Here is a 19897-nt window from a genome sequence, read left to right as displayed (position 1 = left end):
CATCACAGATTATTATGACTCAAAAACAATCTTGTCGGGGACCAAGTGTAAATGTTTGACAGTGGTCAATATATATATATATGACCCCTCATCAAGAGGTAGACAGAGACGCATATACACCCTCCATAGAAACCACGATCACAGGTGATTGTGAACTGGTTGAAGCATGAAAAAAGGGGAAGAATAAGGACTAACAAAATTCAGCCAGTCATCAAAGGTAGGCATCAAGACCCATATACCTTCTAGCTGCGGGGACAGCTGTGCTATCCAGATTGGGGAGAAAAGGTGCCTTCACCGTATTAAGGGTATATGGGTCTACCAGCAAAACCCCCCCAAAACGCTGAACACTTTGTGTATCATGTTGTGAGGCTCCTTTATCCATTGATGAGGGCTAACTCTAATTGATGAATACACTATAAGAGTATTACTCTAGAGAGACACACACTATATTTTTGATGCCTACCTTTGACGACTGGCTGAATTTTGTTGGTCCTTATTCTTCCCCTTTTTTGTGCTTCAGCAAGTTCACAATCACCTGAGATTGTGGTTTCTATGTGCACCGTCTGTGTGCAGCAGCCCCCCCAGCCCCCCAATACTTACCTGAGCGCCATTGTGATCCAGTGATGTGCATAAGAGCCTCAGCTCTCTGGGGACTCTCCCTCCTCATTGGCTGAAACTGTTACAGCTAGTGAGCCAATGGGGAGAGGGGGTGGGGCTGAGCCGTGGCTCTGTATGTGAATGGACATGCAGTGCAGCGGCTCAGGAGCGAGCTTGCTTGGGTGCCTCTATTGCAATCTGCTTTCTCTAGGGGCACTCCTTAGCATGGAGGGGCCTGGAGCGCTGGTGGGGGTCCCTGATGGGGAAATTGAATATTACATATGTCCTTATTAATATTGTAGCTCAGTAATGAATTCTAAGCCTCCAAATCTAGGTTAAGGAGCCATACAAGACATATAAGGATGGTCACTTTAGCTGACTTCATGCTATAGGAATGTGATTGTAAACTGACTATATGGACAAGCCAGCCCACCCCAAAAATGATCTGGGAGGTTCTAGAGTGTACCACCATTTTTTGGAGGGGCTCTGAAGATGTGCCCCCCCCCCCCACATAGGGGGCTTGTTAAATAGTTAAATAAAAAACAAACAATAAAGAGTAAATTATATAAAATAAATACAAATAATATATTTATAAAGCATCCCCATCCCAATTCAAACGTGCAGCCTAAGGCCAGCATGTGTAAGCAAATATAAATTGTGCCATGCAAGGTATTGTTGTGAATGTTGAAATGAGAGCAAGAACTCTCGGGCCATAATAAACGGTTAAAGTGGTATTAAACTCGAATGCAAACATTTATTATATTGTAGCTTACCAATTCTTAATGTGATGGCTAGTAAGTCTGTTGTTTTTCAACAGAAAAAGCTGTCCTGCAAATGTAGCAGTTAGAGGGATGAGACAAATTATTTACCACTGATAGGGGTGCTTATAATAATCAGCATTTATTCATTCATGTAAAACCTGTTTCCTGTAACTGATTTTAAAGTTTGGCTTCAATTTGTTATGCCCCGTACACACGATCGGACATTGATCGGACATTCCGGCAACAAAATCCATGGATTTTTTCCGACGGATGTTGGTTCAAACTTGTCTTGCATACACACGGTCACACAAATGTTGTCGGAATTTCCGAACGTCAAGAACGCGTTAGTTCATTAGCCAGTGCGGCTCTTCTGCTTGATTCCGAGCATGCGTGGCACTTTGTACGTCGGAATTGTGTACACACGATCGGAATTTGCACGAACGGATTTTGTTGTCGGAAAATTTGAGAACCAGATTTTGTGCAACGGAAATTCTGGTGGAAAATGTCCGATGGAGCCTACACATGGTTGGAATTTCCGACAACCAGCTCCGACCGCACATTTTACATCGGAAAGTCCGACCGTGTGTACGCGGCATAAGTGTATCTAAGTCTGCTACTCCATCTAACACTCCCCTTCCCCCACAATAACAATGCTGCTGTCCAAAGGTGTCTCTGTTGCTCCAGTGTGGTGTCTCACTAATATAGGAGATGTGTTATTGGCCAGATCACCAGATCAAAACAGAGAGAAAAAAAAGCCAAAAGAAAAGAAAACAAGAAACAGCCACCACTAATGATTGGACACCAATCTAATGATTGGTAAGTTACATTTAGTAGTATATTACATTGATAAGTTAAGTTAATATTACACTTTGGTTTTGGGTTTAATACCACTTTAAGGCTGGGTTCACATATGAGCCATATGCGGCTCACAGCAGGGGCCCGGTGCTTTCTGGTTCACTGTTTCAGGTCCGATTTCAGCCCAAATTCTGGTCTGGATTCGGACCTGAAACGGACCAAAAGACGCACCAGACCCGCTGCAGAGATATGTGAACCAGCTCCATAGAGAGCCAGTAAAAATCTCCTGCTATTGGGAATCCCCGCATCCAATTCACAATGGTGTGAACCCAGCCTAACTCTAAACTAATAACCTGTAAAAACTTTAGTGTTACCTATGGAGAATTTTGGGTACCATCACTTTTCTTGATTTCACAAGCACACGCAATTTTAAGACTTGACATATTTGGTATCTGTTTATTCAAGGCAACCTAATCTTGTATAATTTACCAGAAAATTGGCAAATATATTGTGTTTTTTTCCATGTGTACTTGATAAATAGCTGTGCAAATATATTGTGCGACATAAAAAATTGCAATAACCAATATTTTATTCTCCAGGGTCTCTGCTTTCCCAAAATATATACTTGTTTGGGGGTTTAGAATAATGCACATTTTAACATGTGTGCAAAAAATTTAAAAATTGTCTGCGAAGATATACCAGTGGTTAAACAGAAGATATTTCTTTTTTTTCAGTAGACAAAGTCTTTATTGTTTATGAAATGATCTTTTGCATGAAAGCGATTGTCCAAAGATTCAATCACATGCCTGGTGAGAGCTTATGTCTGCGGGCGGCCTAACACAGCAAATGTGTCATTACAGGTTCAGTTGGTGAAAAAATTTGAATTGGATATTTACATTCTTCTGCCAGTAGATGGCAGGACATAGTCTGGAATTCCATATTTATCCTTCTATACTCAGTAATGTTGTAGATAAAGGGATTGGATTAAAGATTTCATAAATAAAATAGCTCTGTGAATGATGCTTGAATTTACAGTTTAATTAGAATTATGACAAACATATGTCAGATAGGAAATTACATACAGACTAATGGTAATCCACTGCACGTAATACAAGGCAGCCATAAGTGAACGCAGATGTTTTTTTTTTTAGAAAACGTAATTTATAGTATAGCCAGGATGATCCACTATCCAAGATCTATTATGTTCTAAAGATAGTTAGGAAATGTTACATGGGATGAACTGGAGCTGAACTTAAAGAAGAAGGACCAACTAACTATACTGTCATTTTAGAAACCCAACGCAGGTTAAATGCACTAGCACGTTGTAAGGCACTTTATTTAACAGCTGTGTTTGGTCCCCCCCCTCGTCTACAGCATATTATAGTCAACCCATAGACATAAGAAGTGGCGGCCCGTCCATTAAGGGCGCTCTGGCGCTGCCCCCTCTATCACACCACCCCCTAAATGGTCAATGGATAGATTCATGCATAGCATAAATCTATCCATGGCTGCCGTGGCCACCCCCTATTCATTCATCCGGCTCTTTTCAGGGCACCGGGTGCATGAATTACAGTGGCGAGGGTGTTTTTTTTTAAGTACCTGATTAGACCCATAGGCTCTAATAGGCTTCAAAATAGGGTGGACTCGTGGCGCAGAGCATTGCGCTTGGAGCCCACCCAGATGTGTTAGAAAAGCAAATTAATATTTGCTTTTCTAACACTGAATGGCCTCTCCGCCAATCAGGAAGGTCTGTTACCCGTTTCCCGATTGGCTAAAAGGTCGGCAATCCTATTGGACGCCTAGGAGGAGGGGAGGAGACGCATAGTGGAAGCCACTGTGATCTCACAAGGAAAGAGGACATAGGTGATGCTGCCAGATGCCTGTCCGCCGATCCCCGATGTGCCTGCCAATCACCAATGTACCTGCCGATTCCCGATGTCCCTGCCAATCACGGGCGCCAATGGGGTAAGTGCAGGTGGACCGGCAGACAGCAGGGGGGTTTGAGGTGCTGCGGAGGGGGGAGATGGTTGTTTGCCGCCCCCCCCCCCAAACAAAAAAACCACCAGCTGCCACTGGACATAAGATAAAGGTCTGGCTTTCCATATGGCTTTTCCATAGGAATAATTGGGGCTGCGGTGTGCATGCACAGTACTGAGCAGCCATTTTCAGAGGAATGACTGTGAAGCTTGGAGAAGGGCTACACAGTGAAGATTGTGGGATTAGGACTGAAGGTAAGGATAGGACTGGGTGGGCAGGGCTCATAGGGGTGGGGGCAACTAAGTAAAAAAAATGTTTACGTCCCTTAAAACTGAACTCCGGGGAATAATAACAGTCCCTACACGCTGCTAGGGTTAATTGCTTGTTTTATCTAGGGCAGGGGTCTCCAAACTTTCGAAACAAACGGCCGACTTATTGTTCTACAGACTTTAGGAGGGCCGGACTGTGGCCAGCGGAAGTGGACATTTTCCTGGCAGTAGTGGGAGTAAACATTGCCTCATTTGATATCAGGGGGAGGAATAGTGCCCCATTGTTGTTATCATTGGGAGAAATAGATGGCAGAACAGTGGCTTGCATCAGTGGGAGGAATAGTGCCCCAAGGGCCAGATAAAGGCAAGCAAAGGGCTGCATCCAGCCCCTGGGCCACAGTTTTGAGACCCCTGATCTAAGGGATGATGAATAAGGGAATATACTTATGGTGCTTGTCTCCGCTGTCCGATGTCCTGGGGGGCATTGAAGACCTCACATACAATGAAAGACAGCTGGTCCTCCATCGTACAGGAAGCAAAAGGAAGCAGCTTTGAAGTGGTTGTAAACTTCTGACATGGAATATGAACAAAGCCTGTCCCTCTATAGTGTGTATTTGTCTCAGTTAAGAGTTCTAAATGTCATTTCTGTCTGCTGCTTTGTTCCTCTGCTATCAGCATGAATCACTTCTGACAAGTTTTCTTGACACCAAAAGAAAAAAGGTGACAGGAGAGGGACCTCCAGAAGATTGACAGCCTCAGTTCTGTTTCTGTGAGCTGTGTGGAGGAGGAGGGTGGGTATCCAGTCATCTGTCAGAGCTCTCCTTACTGAGCTCTGCACAGTGCAATTTCAGCTCTCCGTCCCCTTTCTTTCTGACATCTCAGACAAGCTTTATAAATTCTGAACTTTGAACAGATGTAGAGAAGACTGCAGATAAACAGGCACAACTTATGTAGGAGGAGTTGTTTCATCTCTGTGTACAGTACATCAGAAGCTTGCAAGAACAAAGAATAAGGAGTAAATAAGGAATAAAGTATATCATGTTATTCATCATTCCCCTGGAAAAATTAGCAGTTAACCCTTCAAATGCAGAGGGGAAGCCACTATAAGTTTAACCTCCCTGGCGGTATAATTATGTCAGATCTCAAAGCGGTAAACTGTTTTGCATAGAAATTTTGCGTTTTATATTGTAGGCCTGTAATTCTTAGGAATAACTCACTTAAATCTGTCCACCAAGAGTCTAGTAGACATCCCGGGTATGATAAAGTTTGAAACAGGAAATCATAAATTCTAATATAATAAATAACTATAAATAATTATAAAAAATAATCATAAAAAAATGAATTTCTCCACAATTCACTATCGCTCAATTCTGCAAGTGTTCTAATTTACTATCGCTGTTTTCTAGCTGGTCTAAAACCACTTTTGACGTAAAGGGACACTTTTTGGTTGCTATGGACAATCTTCAGTTTCCAGGCAGAAAGAACAGTATATATCATATAAAACTACATGCAGGGCACTGGACAAAGCACTAGGGACCTGTGTCAGCTAGTGGCAGCTGCAGGGGAGAGTAAAGAGGAATCTGACAATAGCTAGTAAAGCCTGTAGCTGTGATGTTACCTATAGGCTTCAATAGCCCATCCATCCTCAGTTCTCCCTCCTCTCCCCTGCAGCAGCGCGGGCTGACACAGGGGAGCAGGATCACGACACTGGACTGGAGCAGCCTGAAAATAGGTAAGTATACACATTTTTCTTACACAGGTTAGTTAGTATAGATGTTAGGAGACAAGGGGACAGTTTTAAGGAGAGGATTAAGCTGGAATTCCACTTTAAAGTTTTTTTCCCCCAGTGTTCAGCATTTAAAGCCATGCAGTGTGTAGTTAGTTAAAATGCTACATTTTAAATCTTAGACTTTGAGTGCACTTTTAATGCAGAGCCCATTACATAAAACAATTTGGATATTTTCAACATTACAACACATTCAGAGCTGAAATCCTTTGCAGTAAACAACTGAGATGTAGACGAGAATCCTCGCCGCCCCCTATATAAAATAAACCATACATCATTATCCAAATAAATCACTGAGTACCTAAAATTATTTAATAATCAGCATAATTAAAGGCAATCGGTTTCCTGCACTTTTCCTAACCGTGATGTTTATGCACACAACATACCTTCAGGACAAAGCAGTGGTCCGTCGGAGCTTTGTATCTGACTTTATACTGCATGCCATAATAAACATTGACATTATCAAACTGTATAAAACAGGCCAGATCACGAGATGTCTGCAAAGGAAACACAAGGAAAAAATAAGGAGGATGATTGTGATTACAAAGTTTGGAGTTTAGAGAAAGCTAGATAATTTTTGGCCCTGTGGTTGAAATGTCTAAAAAAGGAACTGTCTTTGTTGCCAACAGCAACTAGTCAGCTTCCATGTTTCCAGGGCTGATTGGCATATGGGAAATAAAGAAAATAATCTCACAGTCATTCTTTCAAACAATTTGGCAATTAGGTATTGTTAAAAAAGGTTAAAGTAGTAATACAATTTTTTTTAAAACATTTTTTGCCCTGCGCTGATGCATTGCTCAGGTGACAAAACAGCAATTCAGAAGTGTATATAAAAAAAGTTGCAGTGTCCCCTTTAAATCATATAATCATAAATAAACCATGCATAATCCACATAGAAAATATAATGTAAACGTGCCAAATAATTCACAAAGTGAAAAATGTGAACAACAATTAGTGTTGAAAGCAATCAAAAGTGAGAAATGTCCAATAAATTATGACACATAGTGGGGTGAATTTACTAAAGGCAAAATGACTGTGCACTTTGCACATGCTTTTGCTCCACAGCTTAGTAAATAAGGGGAAGCTCTGTTGACTTCCATCATCCAATCATGTGAAAGCACAAAATGCATTCTATTTTTTTTCCCTGCACGTTATTGGGTATTGTTTGCAAAGAGTTGCTTCCCCTCATTTACTAAGCTCTGGAGCAACTGCACTTGCACTTGGTAAATCCACCCCAGTACCACTACACACTGCACAAATTTTTGAGATGGGAATGAGGGACACCCATCAGCAAAAGTATGCAGGCATGGGACACACCCCTTGCCACGCCCCCTTAAAGGAGAATTGTACAAAAAAACAAGATTGGTTAAACCCACAAGTGCTTTTTTTTACCACTACTATTCCTTTATATTGGCTTTTGGAATTTACAAATGCAGCAATTTAGAAATCAGATGAAAGGTTTAGCGCTGGAAAACACTTTTTTGATAGATAAAAAGTGCATTTTATATACATCTATATAGATCAGACCAAAATGAGGGACAAATGAGGAGCAATGAGGGACATTGTTCCAAATCAGGGACAGTGCCTCGAAATCAGGGACAGTCCCTCGAAATCAGGGACAGTTGGGAGCTATGCCACTCTTGAATGGGATCCATTCCGTGCTTCACCACCAATGCACACGTTTATTGCTTACCAGATGGTTAGACCCTTAATTGTCTAACAGCACATATGTGTACCAGGACACTCCATCAGAAGACCACTCAATTGACCAAAAAGGTGTCCCAGACAGATAGAACAGAGATAATTCATGGTGTAATATGTAAAACATCCAAGAAATAACTTTGTGCAAAAAAAGGTTGTGGCGCTAACTCATATATAAACCTTCATCCTACAACATGAGTGATATAATCGTATATTCATATAAACCATCACACATTAAAAATGGAAAACTAGGTAAAAAATATATTGTATATAAAGTCCAACCAAAAATTCTTCAATATATATTCACAAAAAAAAGTCCAATCACCGTGAAAAAAAAATAGGAGAATAAAGAATTCTTCAGATGCGTCACCACAAAACGTACATAAAAAATGCAAACTCACCAGAACTTTAAAACAAAAAATAATGCGCACTTACATTTAGATGTGCTATATGCTAGCACCAACACGTACAGCTTAGAGCAGATATGCACGCCGTTCTGTTAGCCGCATTTCAAAACACAGAGTTTGGGAACCAACTGGACCGGACGCGGCTAACAGAACGTCGTGCATATCTACTCTAAGCTGTACATGTTGGTGCTAGCATATAGCACATCTAAATGTAGGTTTCGCATTATTTTACCTACTTGCCTTTATTTATTTGCAACAAACAAATTGCGCTATGATTATCCATATGTTTTTCCTGAGCCCTTTTGCCTGATTAGTGATAAAGTCAGAGGCATTGTTCTCATTCATGCTGTTGGTTGGAAGAAACCCATCATTTCTTCAAGGCTTTTTTGTTTTAAAGTTCTGGTGAGTTTGCATTTTTTTATGTACGTTTTGTGGTGGAGCACCATCTGAAGAATTCTTTATTCTCCTATTTCTTTTTCACGGTGATTGGACTTTTTTTTTGTGAATATATATTGAAGAATTTTTGCTTAGACTTTATATACAATATATATTTTACCTATTTTTCAAATTTTATTGTGGGATGGTTTATATGAATATATGATTATATCCCCCATGTCGTAAGATGAAGGTTTATGTATGAGTTAGTGCCACAACCTTTTATGCACAAAGTTATTTCATTTATTTGGAGTGGTTTATCCATTTTTAAAGGGGCAGCTTCACTCGACATTATTTATATAATCTTTCTGGCACCATAACTTGTCACCTTACATTCATATTTGTAAAACATCCATGTTTATTAGAAAAGAAGAAAGGTTCTCACATATGAAGTAGTATTGCAGCTCCGCTCGGCACAGTGAGCGTACGTGATGACGTCACTGCTAGGCTGAAATAACGTGAATTATTTATCACGTTTACACTCCATTTTATATGTGGCTTATGCACAGATTATTCATGATTTTAATTTTTTTATGTTTAGCTTTATATATTTTTAGATTCCGATATACTAGGAGTTCTGCAGTCTGTTTTTGCATTTATAATAATTTGCATTGGGAGTTATTTTTATAATATATAAAGTATATATAAACCCAACAATGAACTTCTCTTATTTGCTCCCTTTTGATCCGTTAAACCATTGAAACCTGTCAAATAAGTGCAAACAATACAGGTTGAACCTGCCAGAGATCTAGTGGGCTGATAACTTTTTGTCCTATCAGCCCCTGCAGAACCATTAATACACCCCCCCCCCCCTCCCGTGTTACAGCGATGAGAAGGGAGAAGTGTTTTGCGTCCCAATACACTTTCAGGCTTATAGTGGCCATAAATAACTTAATTTTTTTATTATCCGATCGATGTGTTGTTTGATTAAAACGATCAAATACACAAACAATTGAATAGCCATAACTTTCTTTTTGATCGATTTAGAATCAATTTTGATCTGAATTGATCAAACTGATTTAATTGACCAAAGTACAATATTATCAATCATTTTTCCATCCATCAGCGGCACTAAGGTACTTTTTTTTTCATGAATACGTTCATATTTTGATTGATTAGGTTATGAGATTACATAGTGGAAACACATGCGATCAATAACTAAAGAACGTAACTTAACAATTTTTAATACTTATGCTTCTAGCATTAGTAAATAGATAGGATGGTATATATTTACATCTCTTCAATTATTTCCTGATTTCTGGCCTAGGCCAAAATGATATCATACATCTCAGGAGTGTTCAAGGGCATTTTTTCCTACCTGCGTCTGGAGGAGGGGGTATCTCAGCTAAGCACACCCTCTGGCCTTCATGCCTGAGCTAAGGGCAGATGGAGTTTAGGAAGTTAATGCTACATGAATCTTCTACCCTTTCCCAAGATGGTCATGGTTAGAAATGCTAGGAGGGTTTTTTCAAAGTGATTTCATAACAAAATAAAGCATGGAGACATGGGTGGATGGGCGATTTTGATTTGAGTATTCAAAATTAATAAAATAGCGTTTTTGTGTGCCTCAGCCCCCCAATACTTACCTGAGCCTGTCTTTATCCAGTTGCAGGAGTGTCTAAGCTGCCCAGGACTCCCCTCCTCATCAGACACGGAGCCGGGACCTGACCCAGCCTCCTCTCTCTCCTGGTTGGCAGAATGATTTTGATTGACAGCAGCGGGAGCCAATCGCGCCATGCTGCTGTCAATCAAAATCATTCAGCCAACCAGGAGGGGGGGGGGGCGGTGTCGGGTCACGGCTCTGTATCTGAATGGACACAGGGAGCTGTGGCTCGGCTCCGGTGCCCCCATGGCAAGCTGCTTGCTGTGGTGGCACTCAACAGGTGGGAGGGGCCAGGAGCACCGACGGTGGATCAGGGAAGAGGAGGATTGGGGCTGCTCTGTGCTAAACCACTGCACAGAGCAGGTAAGTATGACATGTTTGTTATTTTTAAAGAAAATAAAACAAGACTTTAGTATCACTTTAAGTTACATAAACTAAGATATTGATTACAGTTTTGTAGATGCATTTACTGTGTGGGAGGATTTAAAATGATTGTAAACCCTCACCTTTTAAAACAACCTATTCAGTTAAAAGTAGAAATTAAAGGCAAAACATTTGTGTATAGTTATATAAAAACATTATAAATATATGTTTTCCCTTTTTAATAAGTGATCACATACCATCTATTCTCAGCTGCATAAGAACTGGTAGGAGGAGAAGCAGCAGCACACTGAACTTCCCAGTGAGTAGCTGTGCGGGGGGGGGGGGGGGGGGGGTCAGGACAAGACTGATCATTGGAGGAGAGTAGGCTGAGTTCCCAGCATTGCTAGAGAACTTACCAGGCTGTGCTCTCCTGCTTAGTGTGGTCAGTTTTTAATAGGAAAGCAGAGGGACTGGCAGGAACACCAGGGATTTCACATAAAGGAAGAAATACAAAGAGAACAGGATAGTTTTTCATGGCAGTACATGATATAGCAAACACACAGGACTTTTTTTTCAGGGGGAACTTGGTGGAACTCAGTTCCACCACCTCTGGCTCAGACCCTTTGGTGCCTGCTCACCACAATCACTTGTAAACACAGAAGTCTGGTTTCTGTGTTTACAAGTGACAGCTCTGCACTCTGTATGTAATGCAATCCTGGTATTTAATGCCCCTTTAAGACCCTCCTACTGTTTTTGTGAAATTTGACTGATCACACCCACTATTTGATGTGATTTGGAGGGTGTGTGTAGGGGGGGGGGGGGTTGTGGGGCCGTGGTTAAGTTCCAGCAGCTATTGTTTGAGAAAAAAAGCCCTGCAAACACATATCAGGAATATGAAATGTTGGGTTTACATATTCTTTAATACATTTAATAAAAAATTAAATTGAATTAAAAAAGAAAAATGACATTTAATTAAAAAAATACTGCTTGTGTGCACTGCTTGTGTTTGGGCGTTTATGCGACCTGCATTGTGCCTTACTGTATCAGCTAAAATCATCCAGTCCAGCAGCCATTTTTTCTGTTGGCACAGAAGCTTCATGTGTTCACAGGTCACCCAATGGCTACCAGAGAAATTTTTAAACCCGTATAAAGCCAAAGACATCATCAGTCATTTGACAGATGAAAACAACAGATGGAAACAGAATAGTTGCTATGAGATACACCTTTATGTTCTTTATCATAAAGAATTCATTTTAGTTGAGCTTAATACAGATTACATAAAAAAAAAATACATTTGTATTAAAAAAAACGATTTGCAACTGCTTTTTTTTTTTTTTTTAATTGTTTTCTAAATGAATGCTTCCCTTGGGGAAAATGAATGGATTTTGTTTTTCTTTGTATGTAAAATTATGGTGAGAGAATAGATGAGCTATTGTGTGGCACCTTCCTCCCTGCCATTTGTTATAAAGTCTCCCTCTTTTGCTCTTGAGAGGTTGCTATGACAACCCAAGATAACGGGCGCCCAGGAGCTGTTTGGATGCCGCATTTTCATGCTGTGCCGATTCACGCTATTTAAAATGTTTCATGTGACAAAGGGGTGACACGTACACTTCCAGATGCTTCCATCAAAGTATCTTTACATGATTCCGCTAATGCATGTATAAATTAGCCATTACAATGATGTTGGAGCGGAGACAAGACGCTGCATTCTATTTTATTTATTTTTTGTTCTACAGAAAGAGTTCTGAATATATTTTCACCATCTGTTCTACCAAAAGGCACTAATCAATAAAATATTATATGCATCGATTCTGCTTGTAAGGGCTTCATTGCCTGCCACAAGGATGCAAGGAGATGTTGCCTATTATATGATAATCAGGTTTTCCTGAATGATGGCTGGAACAAGGCGCTCTATATGTGTGGATTTATGTATTTTCCCATTCTCTGAGTTAATTATTGCAGTGGTCTCTTTGAAGTGAACCTGCCCTTTGCCCATGTGTGGCAAAAGCAACAGGTCTTCTTTAATTTCAGCCTCAATAGCTGCCTGTATTTGAAGAGGAGCTCCAGGCTCCTTCAGAAAAAAATGAATAATCAGCAGCTACGAATACTGTAGCTGCTAATCTTTAGCCCCTTAGAGCCGGCACCCGTCAGCCCTTTAAGGGCTAGTTTACACTTGCTTCAAAACATGGCTTCAGACACGCTTTGTTAAAGCTCTCTGAATGCCAGTCAAAGCTCTTGTTGCTAAATAAAATGGTTAGCTTACAGTCCTGTTTACACCTTGCTTTTGCTTGGTGCTTCGATGAGGCATCGTAGGGCTTTGGTGGAGCTTCAGCGGGGCTTCGATAGGGCTTCGGTGGAGCTTTGGTGGGGCTTCAGTGAGGCTGCGGTGAGGCTTCATGGGGCTTCGATGGGGCTTCAATGGAGCTTCAAGCGAGCTTTGCCATAGACTTCTATGGAGGCTTTGAAGATGCTTTGATGCACCACTGAAGCTACATGGGGTATAATTTTTGAAGTGAAGCCAAAGCAAAGCAAATGCAGGCGTAAACAGGACTGTAAGCTAACCATTTTATTTAGTGACAGGAGCTTTGACTATCGGCCTGAGAGCTTTAACAAAGCCTGTCCAAAGCCTTGTTGAAGCCTTGTTGAAGCCGAAGCAAGTGTAAATGAGTCCTAAGGGCTTTAGAATGCTGGGAGGTGGGGCGGGGCTTATGGTCATGTGACCGCTGTGCTTGGCTGTCATGGCGGTCACATGATCGGAAAGTTCCCAATCACAAGCAGCGAGCAGGAGCTTTCTGTTAGTCACTGTTAACTGTGCTGGGAGTGCGCAGGGCACCAAGGCCCGGTCACCCAGATGCCACATATTTGCATGCGCTCGACGCAAAGAGGTTAATCCTGGGGCTTCCAATGGAGACAAGTGGATGTTTAAACACACATTAAGCAGCCATGGTCCACTGTTGTCACCATCAGGATACCCAACCTGAGAAATACCACCTGCCATTGTCTGAGTGCATGCAGAGAGGATGTGGCTACAAAAATGCTGCAAAGGATTAGCGGCCCTGAGATGTAATTAAGAATAAAAAAAGAAGATTGAACAAATATTTCTTTTTAAATGGCAACTGTGCTAACTAAATGCTATTTAGGTTACTGACAGGTTGCTGACAGGTTACGTGAATTGCTGTCACGGTGGTCACATGATCAGAAAGCTCCCGATCACAAGCAGTGAATGGGAGCTTTCCGTTAGGCCACTGGTAACTGTGCCGGGAGCGCACCCGGGGCTGAGAGGCCACATATATGTACGCGCTCGGCGCGGAGAGGTTAATATTCTGGCACTTACCTGTCCAGGGATCCAGCAATGTAAGCACCCAAACTGATTTTTTCAGTCGGCTATCAGGTGCTGCTGCTGCTATCTCTACTAAGGGAAACCAGCAGTGAAGCCTTGCGGCTTCACAGTTGGATCCCTATTGCACATGCATGAAGCGCGCTGCACTCTTTGCATGGGTCAGGTGTGGAGGAAGGAGGAGGGAGCCTTAACTTCCCTCTCAGTTCACCACGGCAAACTGAGCCGGACGTGGGAGCAGGTACCTGTCAAAACCAGGTACCCACTCCCCCCTCCAAAAGGTGCCATATTAGGCAGCAGAGGGGGTGGGGGAGACAAGCAGAGCTCCGATTTAAGGTAGATCCTTATGTAAAAAAATTAAAATGTGTGTAACGGAAGGCTTTTTAATACAGAAAATACATACTACGCCTCTTCTGCATTAAAGTGGATGTAAATCCGAAAAAAAAAATTTATGTCATAATGTAGAGTATAAGATTTCCTATCATTTGAGCCCAGTCTTGCCACAAAGAGTTAATCCAGCTCTGAGCAATCCTCTTTTATTGTTCAGTGAGATAAAACTTGACAAACAGAGAAAAACTTTGTCAAATCCTCCCCCTTGCTGTGAGTGACAGGTGATTTACATATCTCGTGCACTAGCCTAAGACATGCATTATATTTTAATTCCCTCCCCCCACTCCTTTCTTCAGCAGCTCTGCAAGGATTGGCTGTTCTACACCTCAGCATGATTTGCATGCTGAAGTCATGTGGTTACTTTCCTGTCTTTTCACTGGATGTTAGAGATCATAGCAGAAGTTCAGTGTAAGAAATACACAGGAGAAAATGCATATTGACAAGGGGAGTGTAGAGGTGGGCGGGGAGTCTACTGACATCATGACTCCACCCACCGAGCTCCAGACAACAGACCCACCCACAGAATCTGCAGTTTTTTGGGTCTCATAACAGACAGAGGGGAGACATTTGACAGGTAAAGATACATGCAGGAGGCATGTATATCCTTATAGATAACCCCTATGGCAGTAGTTTAGAAAGGATGACATTGGGTTTACATCCACTTTAAACTCTTCTTACACGCCTGTTTGCAGTGTAAGCAAGGCTGCACATTCTTTGGCATATTCTGATATGAATGAACTCTGATGTATGACACCAGCTAGGTGTGGCCAATCAAAACAGCTGAAGATCAAAACCAGGAAGAAGGCTGGTTGAAGATATGACACCGCATTGCTGGAGTGGAGGTGAGTATAGTTTTGCTTTAAAAATTGATCCCAATCAAAATCTTACCAAAACTATAACAGATTCATGTAATTTTAAAAGTCACTGTATTTTTAAATTTGTATTTTTCAATAAAATAATACCCAATGATCCTTCCATGAATGTCCTTGTTCAGGTACTTACTGTTATAGGGTGACAACACTCTGTTCCTCTCTCCTAGGTTTGCTTCTCTGTTGTCACCCTGTCACATAGCTTCCAATGGAGACAAGTGGACATTTGAACACACATTAAACAGCCATGGTCCACTGTTGTCACCATCAGGAGACCCAACCTGATAAATACCACCTGCCATTTTCTGAGTGCATGCAGAGAGGAAGTGGTTGAAAAAATGCTGCAAAGGGTTAGCAGCCCTAAAATGTGATTTGGAATGAAAAAAGATTAAACAAATATTTCTTTTTAAATGGCAACTGTACTAACTAAATGCCATTTAGTTAGGGTTTGCATCTGCACCGATCAGCCATAACTTTATGACCAGGTTAAGTGAATAACATTAATTATCTTGCTACAATGTCATCTGAAATTCAGTGGGATATATCAGGCAGCAAGTAAACACGTTGTCCCTGATATGTTGAAAGCAGAAAAAATGGGCATCGCAGTTTGTTGTGTATGGGGCTGCATAGCTGCAGACTGGTCAGAGTAACCATGCTGACCATACAGTGTCCACAGCTGAAAATACCTACAATGGGCACATAAGCATCAGAACTAGACCATGGAGCAAGGGAAGAGGTGGCCTAGTCTGATGAATCACATTTTCTTTTACATCATGTGGTTTGGGTGTGTGTGCATCACTTACCTAGGAAAGAGATGGCACCACGATGCAGTATGGGAAGAAGGCAAGCCAGCAGAGGCATTGTGATTCTTTGGGCAATGTTCTGCTGGGAAACCTTGAGTCCTAACATTCATGTGGATGTTACTTGACATCTACCAGCTACCTAAACATTGGTGATGAGCACACTCCTTCATGGAAACGATATTCCCTGATGGCCTTTTTCAGCAGGATAATCCACCCTGCCACACCGCAAACATGGTTCAAGTGAGGAACACAAAAAAAGAGTTTGAGGTGTTGACTTGGCCTCCAAATGAGGTGTTGACTTGGTCTCTACAGATCTCAAACCAATCAAGCATCTGTGGGATATGCTGGAAAAACAAGTCCAATCCATGGAAGCCCCACCTTGCAAATTAAATGATTAAAGGACTTGATGGCTTGGTGGCAGATACGACAGCATACCTTCAGAAGTCTTCAGCTGTCCATGGCTCGAGGGGTCAGGACTGTTTTGGAGGCAAAAGAGGGACCTACTCAATATTTGGTGGGTGCTCATAAAGTTACGGTTGATCAGCGTATTTTGCCTTCCCTTTGTTCCCTGCTCTTTTTACATGGGAGAGAAAAGTGACATACCCTGTACTTCTGGGTGTAGGGGAGCATACTACCCAACCCCTTTCTTGCTATGTGACAGTGCTGGTGCTTGGTGAGTGGCAGCACAGGCACCTAGCACTGACACATAGAAGTGGGGAAAGATTCCAGCTTCCAACACACAACTGTTTGCCTCAGCCCTGGGTAAGCTCCAAGCTTTCTTAAAGCTAGCCATACACTGACTGAATTTCATATCAGTGTGTGGCTCTCCCTGCTTGACAGAAGTCGATCTTTTGATCACTTTTGTTAAAGAGACATGCTGGAAATATTATCTCTATTAGCAGCTGCAGCCGCTGATCTGTGTATTCTGACAGTGGTGGGTCTCGCTGTCAGAATACAATGTCCTGGTGGGGGATTCCTCCACCCACGTAATTTGTGTTGATGGAGGAATCTTTTTTCTTTTTTCATCCAACCCTCTGGCTGAATGAATAAAAAAAATTAACTAGCTGGCTAGCTTTACTGTGAGAAGTACTGTTCAACAATTGCAACTGCAGTTCCCATGGATACTTTAGGCTGAATTACTAACCTTTGTCTTCCCTTTAGGTACATAATAAATTCCGGAAGCACGCAGAAGAAAGTATCGTTTTTTCCAGGACTTCTTCCCATCCTCTTTCAAGTATATTGCCCCTTCTAGATCTGGCACAACAACGGAGGCAGCACAGAAACTTTGCTGTTAGATAACATAAATAAAAAAAAAATATATGTATATATAACTTCAATGAACTATACAAAGAATCATATACAGCATCTCTGCATTATTGAAAAAAGTATTTTTTTATCAAAAAACATTGTTTTACTGGTATGGGAATACCACTTTCTTGAAACAAGAAGTTATGTTGAATCCAAATGCGCATTGGCGTGCGGGCATGTTAGCGTGTGCACAAGAAGAAATGTGCATATGCACATGCACAAACGTGCACGCACTGGCCCATTTAAACTGAACAATGACATGAACACATTGCTGAGTGGTCTTTCAGCTTGTTCCTGTTTGCCCGATGCTCTGATCCATTTTCTGCCTACCTGTGTTTTACCTGGCTTGACCTCGACCCTCCTCTGGATTCCTGCCTTCCTACCTGTGACCTCGACCTTTGCTTTGACTCTGCTCCTGTCTCATGCTCTTGTACCTCGCTCCCCGGCCGGGTACCAACTCCGGCTTGTATGCTGATCCTGCTCTAGTCTCACGTTCCTGTACCTGCATTGTCTGGCTGTTGATGACCCCTTGGCTACACTCCTGCCTACTGATCCAGCGTCACAAATTTCCAGTTCCACAGATCCACAGTCATCAGTTTCCTGTCAAGCTTCAGCTGGTGCCACCTGCTATACCGGCCCTCATGCCACTCTTAGTTCTGCACACCCTGTCCTCTCTACCAGGGGTGTTAAGGCAGGAGGTGCAAGAGAAGCCCCCTCTACAGCTCAATCTCCACCAGGTATGTGACAGGGGCTGACTTCCTAAAGAGAGTTGTAAGTTGAAATGATTTAAATGAGCTTAAAGTATGTTCATGTCTTACATCTAGTCATGTGTGTTTTCTTTATTTAAAATTCCCATGCAGATGACTGAATTAAAGCAGAACTAAACACAATGATTTTACTGTTCCCAAAACAGTTCAATTCAAGGAATGCTTTGAAGGATAACTGTTATGCCCCGTACACACGATCGGATTTTCAGACAACAAATGTTGGATGTGAGATTGTTGGCAGAAAGTCCGACCGTGTGTATGCTCCATCGAACATTTGTTGTCAGACTTTCCGCCAACAAATGTTGGCTAGCAGGCTCTCAAATTTTACTCCAACAAATGTTTGTTGTCGGACTTTCCGATCGTGTGTACACAAGTCCGTCACACAAAAGTCCATGCATGCTCGTAATCAAGTACAAGCCAGAAGCGCTTGGTCTTGTAAAACTAGCATTCATAATGGAGATATCACGTACGTCTTGTACGTCACTACAGTCGTAATTGTTGGCCAACATTAGTGTGACCATGTGTATGCAAGACAAGTTGGAGCCAACACACTTCGAACAAAAATCCACGGTTTTGTTGTCGGAAAGTCCGATCGTGTGTACGGGGCATTACAGTTACTAGTGTGCTTATGTTAGTTCTCATCCGAACTGTCAAGACATCAAATGTCTGGTGTCATAGCTGATCACATGTGCAGCATCATGGCCACTCTAGATCAAACAGAGGCTAAGATGGCAACTTCTTTTGCTGTGATGGATAGAAGGGTTTTGTGGTCCACTTCATTTGTCATGCCAGAAAATGCATAAGTGTATAATTTTGACTATTGAGAGGCCTTAAGGCATCATGAATTGGGACTAATCTGAGGTCTGAAGGTGCTTGAATTAGGATTATCTGAGATCTGAAGTTGCAGGAATTGGTGCTGATCTGCAGTCTGAATGTGCGGGATTTGGGGCTGATGTGAGATCTGAAGGTGCAAGAATTGGGGCCGTTTTGAGGTCTAAAGGCACATAAATTGGGCTGATCTGAAGTCAGAAGGCACAGGATTTGGGTCTGATGTGAGATCTGAAATGTATGAATTGGGGCCAATCAGAGGTCGGAAGGTGCAGGTAACTGGGGTTGATCTAAGGTTGTGAAGATGCATGAATTGGGGCTCATATGAGGTTTGGCGGTGGAGGAATTGAGGCCAATCTGAGCTCTGAAAATGCTTGAATTGGGGCTCATCTAAAGTCTGGAGGTGAATGAGTTGGGGCTATTCTGAGGTCTGGAGGTGCATGAATTGGGGCTGATCTTAATGAATGTAACTTATTAGCAGTACAATTCTAAGTGCAAAAATTGAAAACAAATTATACAATTATGGCTCGCTGTTGCTCACTGACACGCTGGTTTTCTTATGCTTATCACTGATCATCTGTCTAATAATCTATGAAGTAATAAGAGATTCTCAGATGCAGCACCATTCTTGATCCAATTTGCTAACTACAAATTCCAGAGCAGACATGTCAATGTGTGGGAAGCTGCTAAAATAGACAGTGCCTTAAAATTAGCACCATCCTTCCTGACAGACTCTGGTTTGTTTTCCATCACCTCTAGGAGGCAAAACTAAATGGGGAGACTGTTCACTGATGGAAGCTGGTTGGCATTGTGATTCTCTACTCTCCATACAGCTCAGTAAATCTGTATAATATTTTTTTCCCTATTTAAAACACTGTTTCCTGCCCTCCTACACCAGTGC

The 19897-nt window shown here is 41.8% G+C and overlaps 2 protein-coding genes across 3 annotated transcripts in view; one reads left to right on the top strand and one right to left on the bottom strand.

Annotated features, from left to right (window-relative positions):
• Window positions 1-2078, top strand: part of LOC141144284 (protein adenylyltransferase SelO-like) — a 166525-nt gene extending 164447 nt beyond the window's left edge. Inside the window, exon 21 of the mRNA XM_073629796.1 lies at window positions 2043-2078. Coding sequence (XP_073485897.1) covers window positions 2043-2063 — 21 coding nt within the window. The 3' untranslated portion in view covers window positions 2064-2078. The remainder of the gene's footprint in view (window positions 1-2042) is intronic.
• The window catches only part of APBB1IP (amyloid beta precursor protein binding family B member 1 interacting protein), a 199085-nt gene that overhangs the window by 25388 nt on the left and 153800 nt on the right, over window positions 1-19897 (bottom strand). For both annotated transcript variants that reach the window (XM_073629794.1, XM_073629795.1), the window contains exons 9-10: window positions 17238-17381; window positions 6572-6682 (exon numbers count right to left, since the gene is read on the bottom strand). In XM_073629794.1, the coding sequence (XP_073485895.1) occupies window positions 6572-6682; window positions 17238-17381 (255 nt within the window). The remainder of the gene's footprint in view (window positions 1-6571; window positions 6683-17237; window positions 17382-19897) is intronic.

This window comes from Aquarana catesbeiana, linkage group LG05 (assembly GCF_042186555.1).
Source record: "Aquarana catesbeiana isolate 2022-GZ linkage group LG05, ASM4218655v1, whole genome shotgun sequence".
NCBI classification, from domain to species: Eukaryota; Metazoa; Chordata; class Amphibia; order Anura; family Ranidae; genus Aquarana; species Aquarana catesbeiana.
The sequence above is the reverse complement of the archived record's forward strand: the minus strand, read 5'-3'. Positions and strand labels throughout refer to the sequence as shown.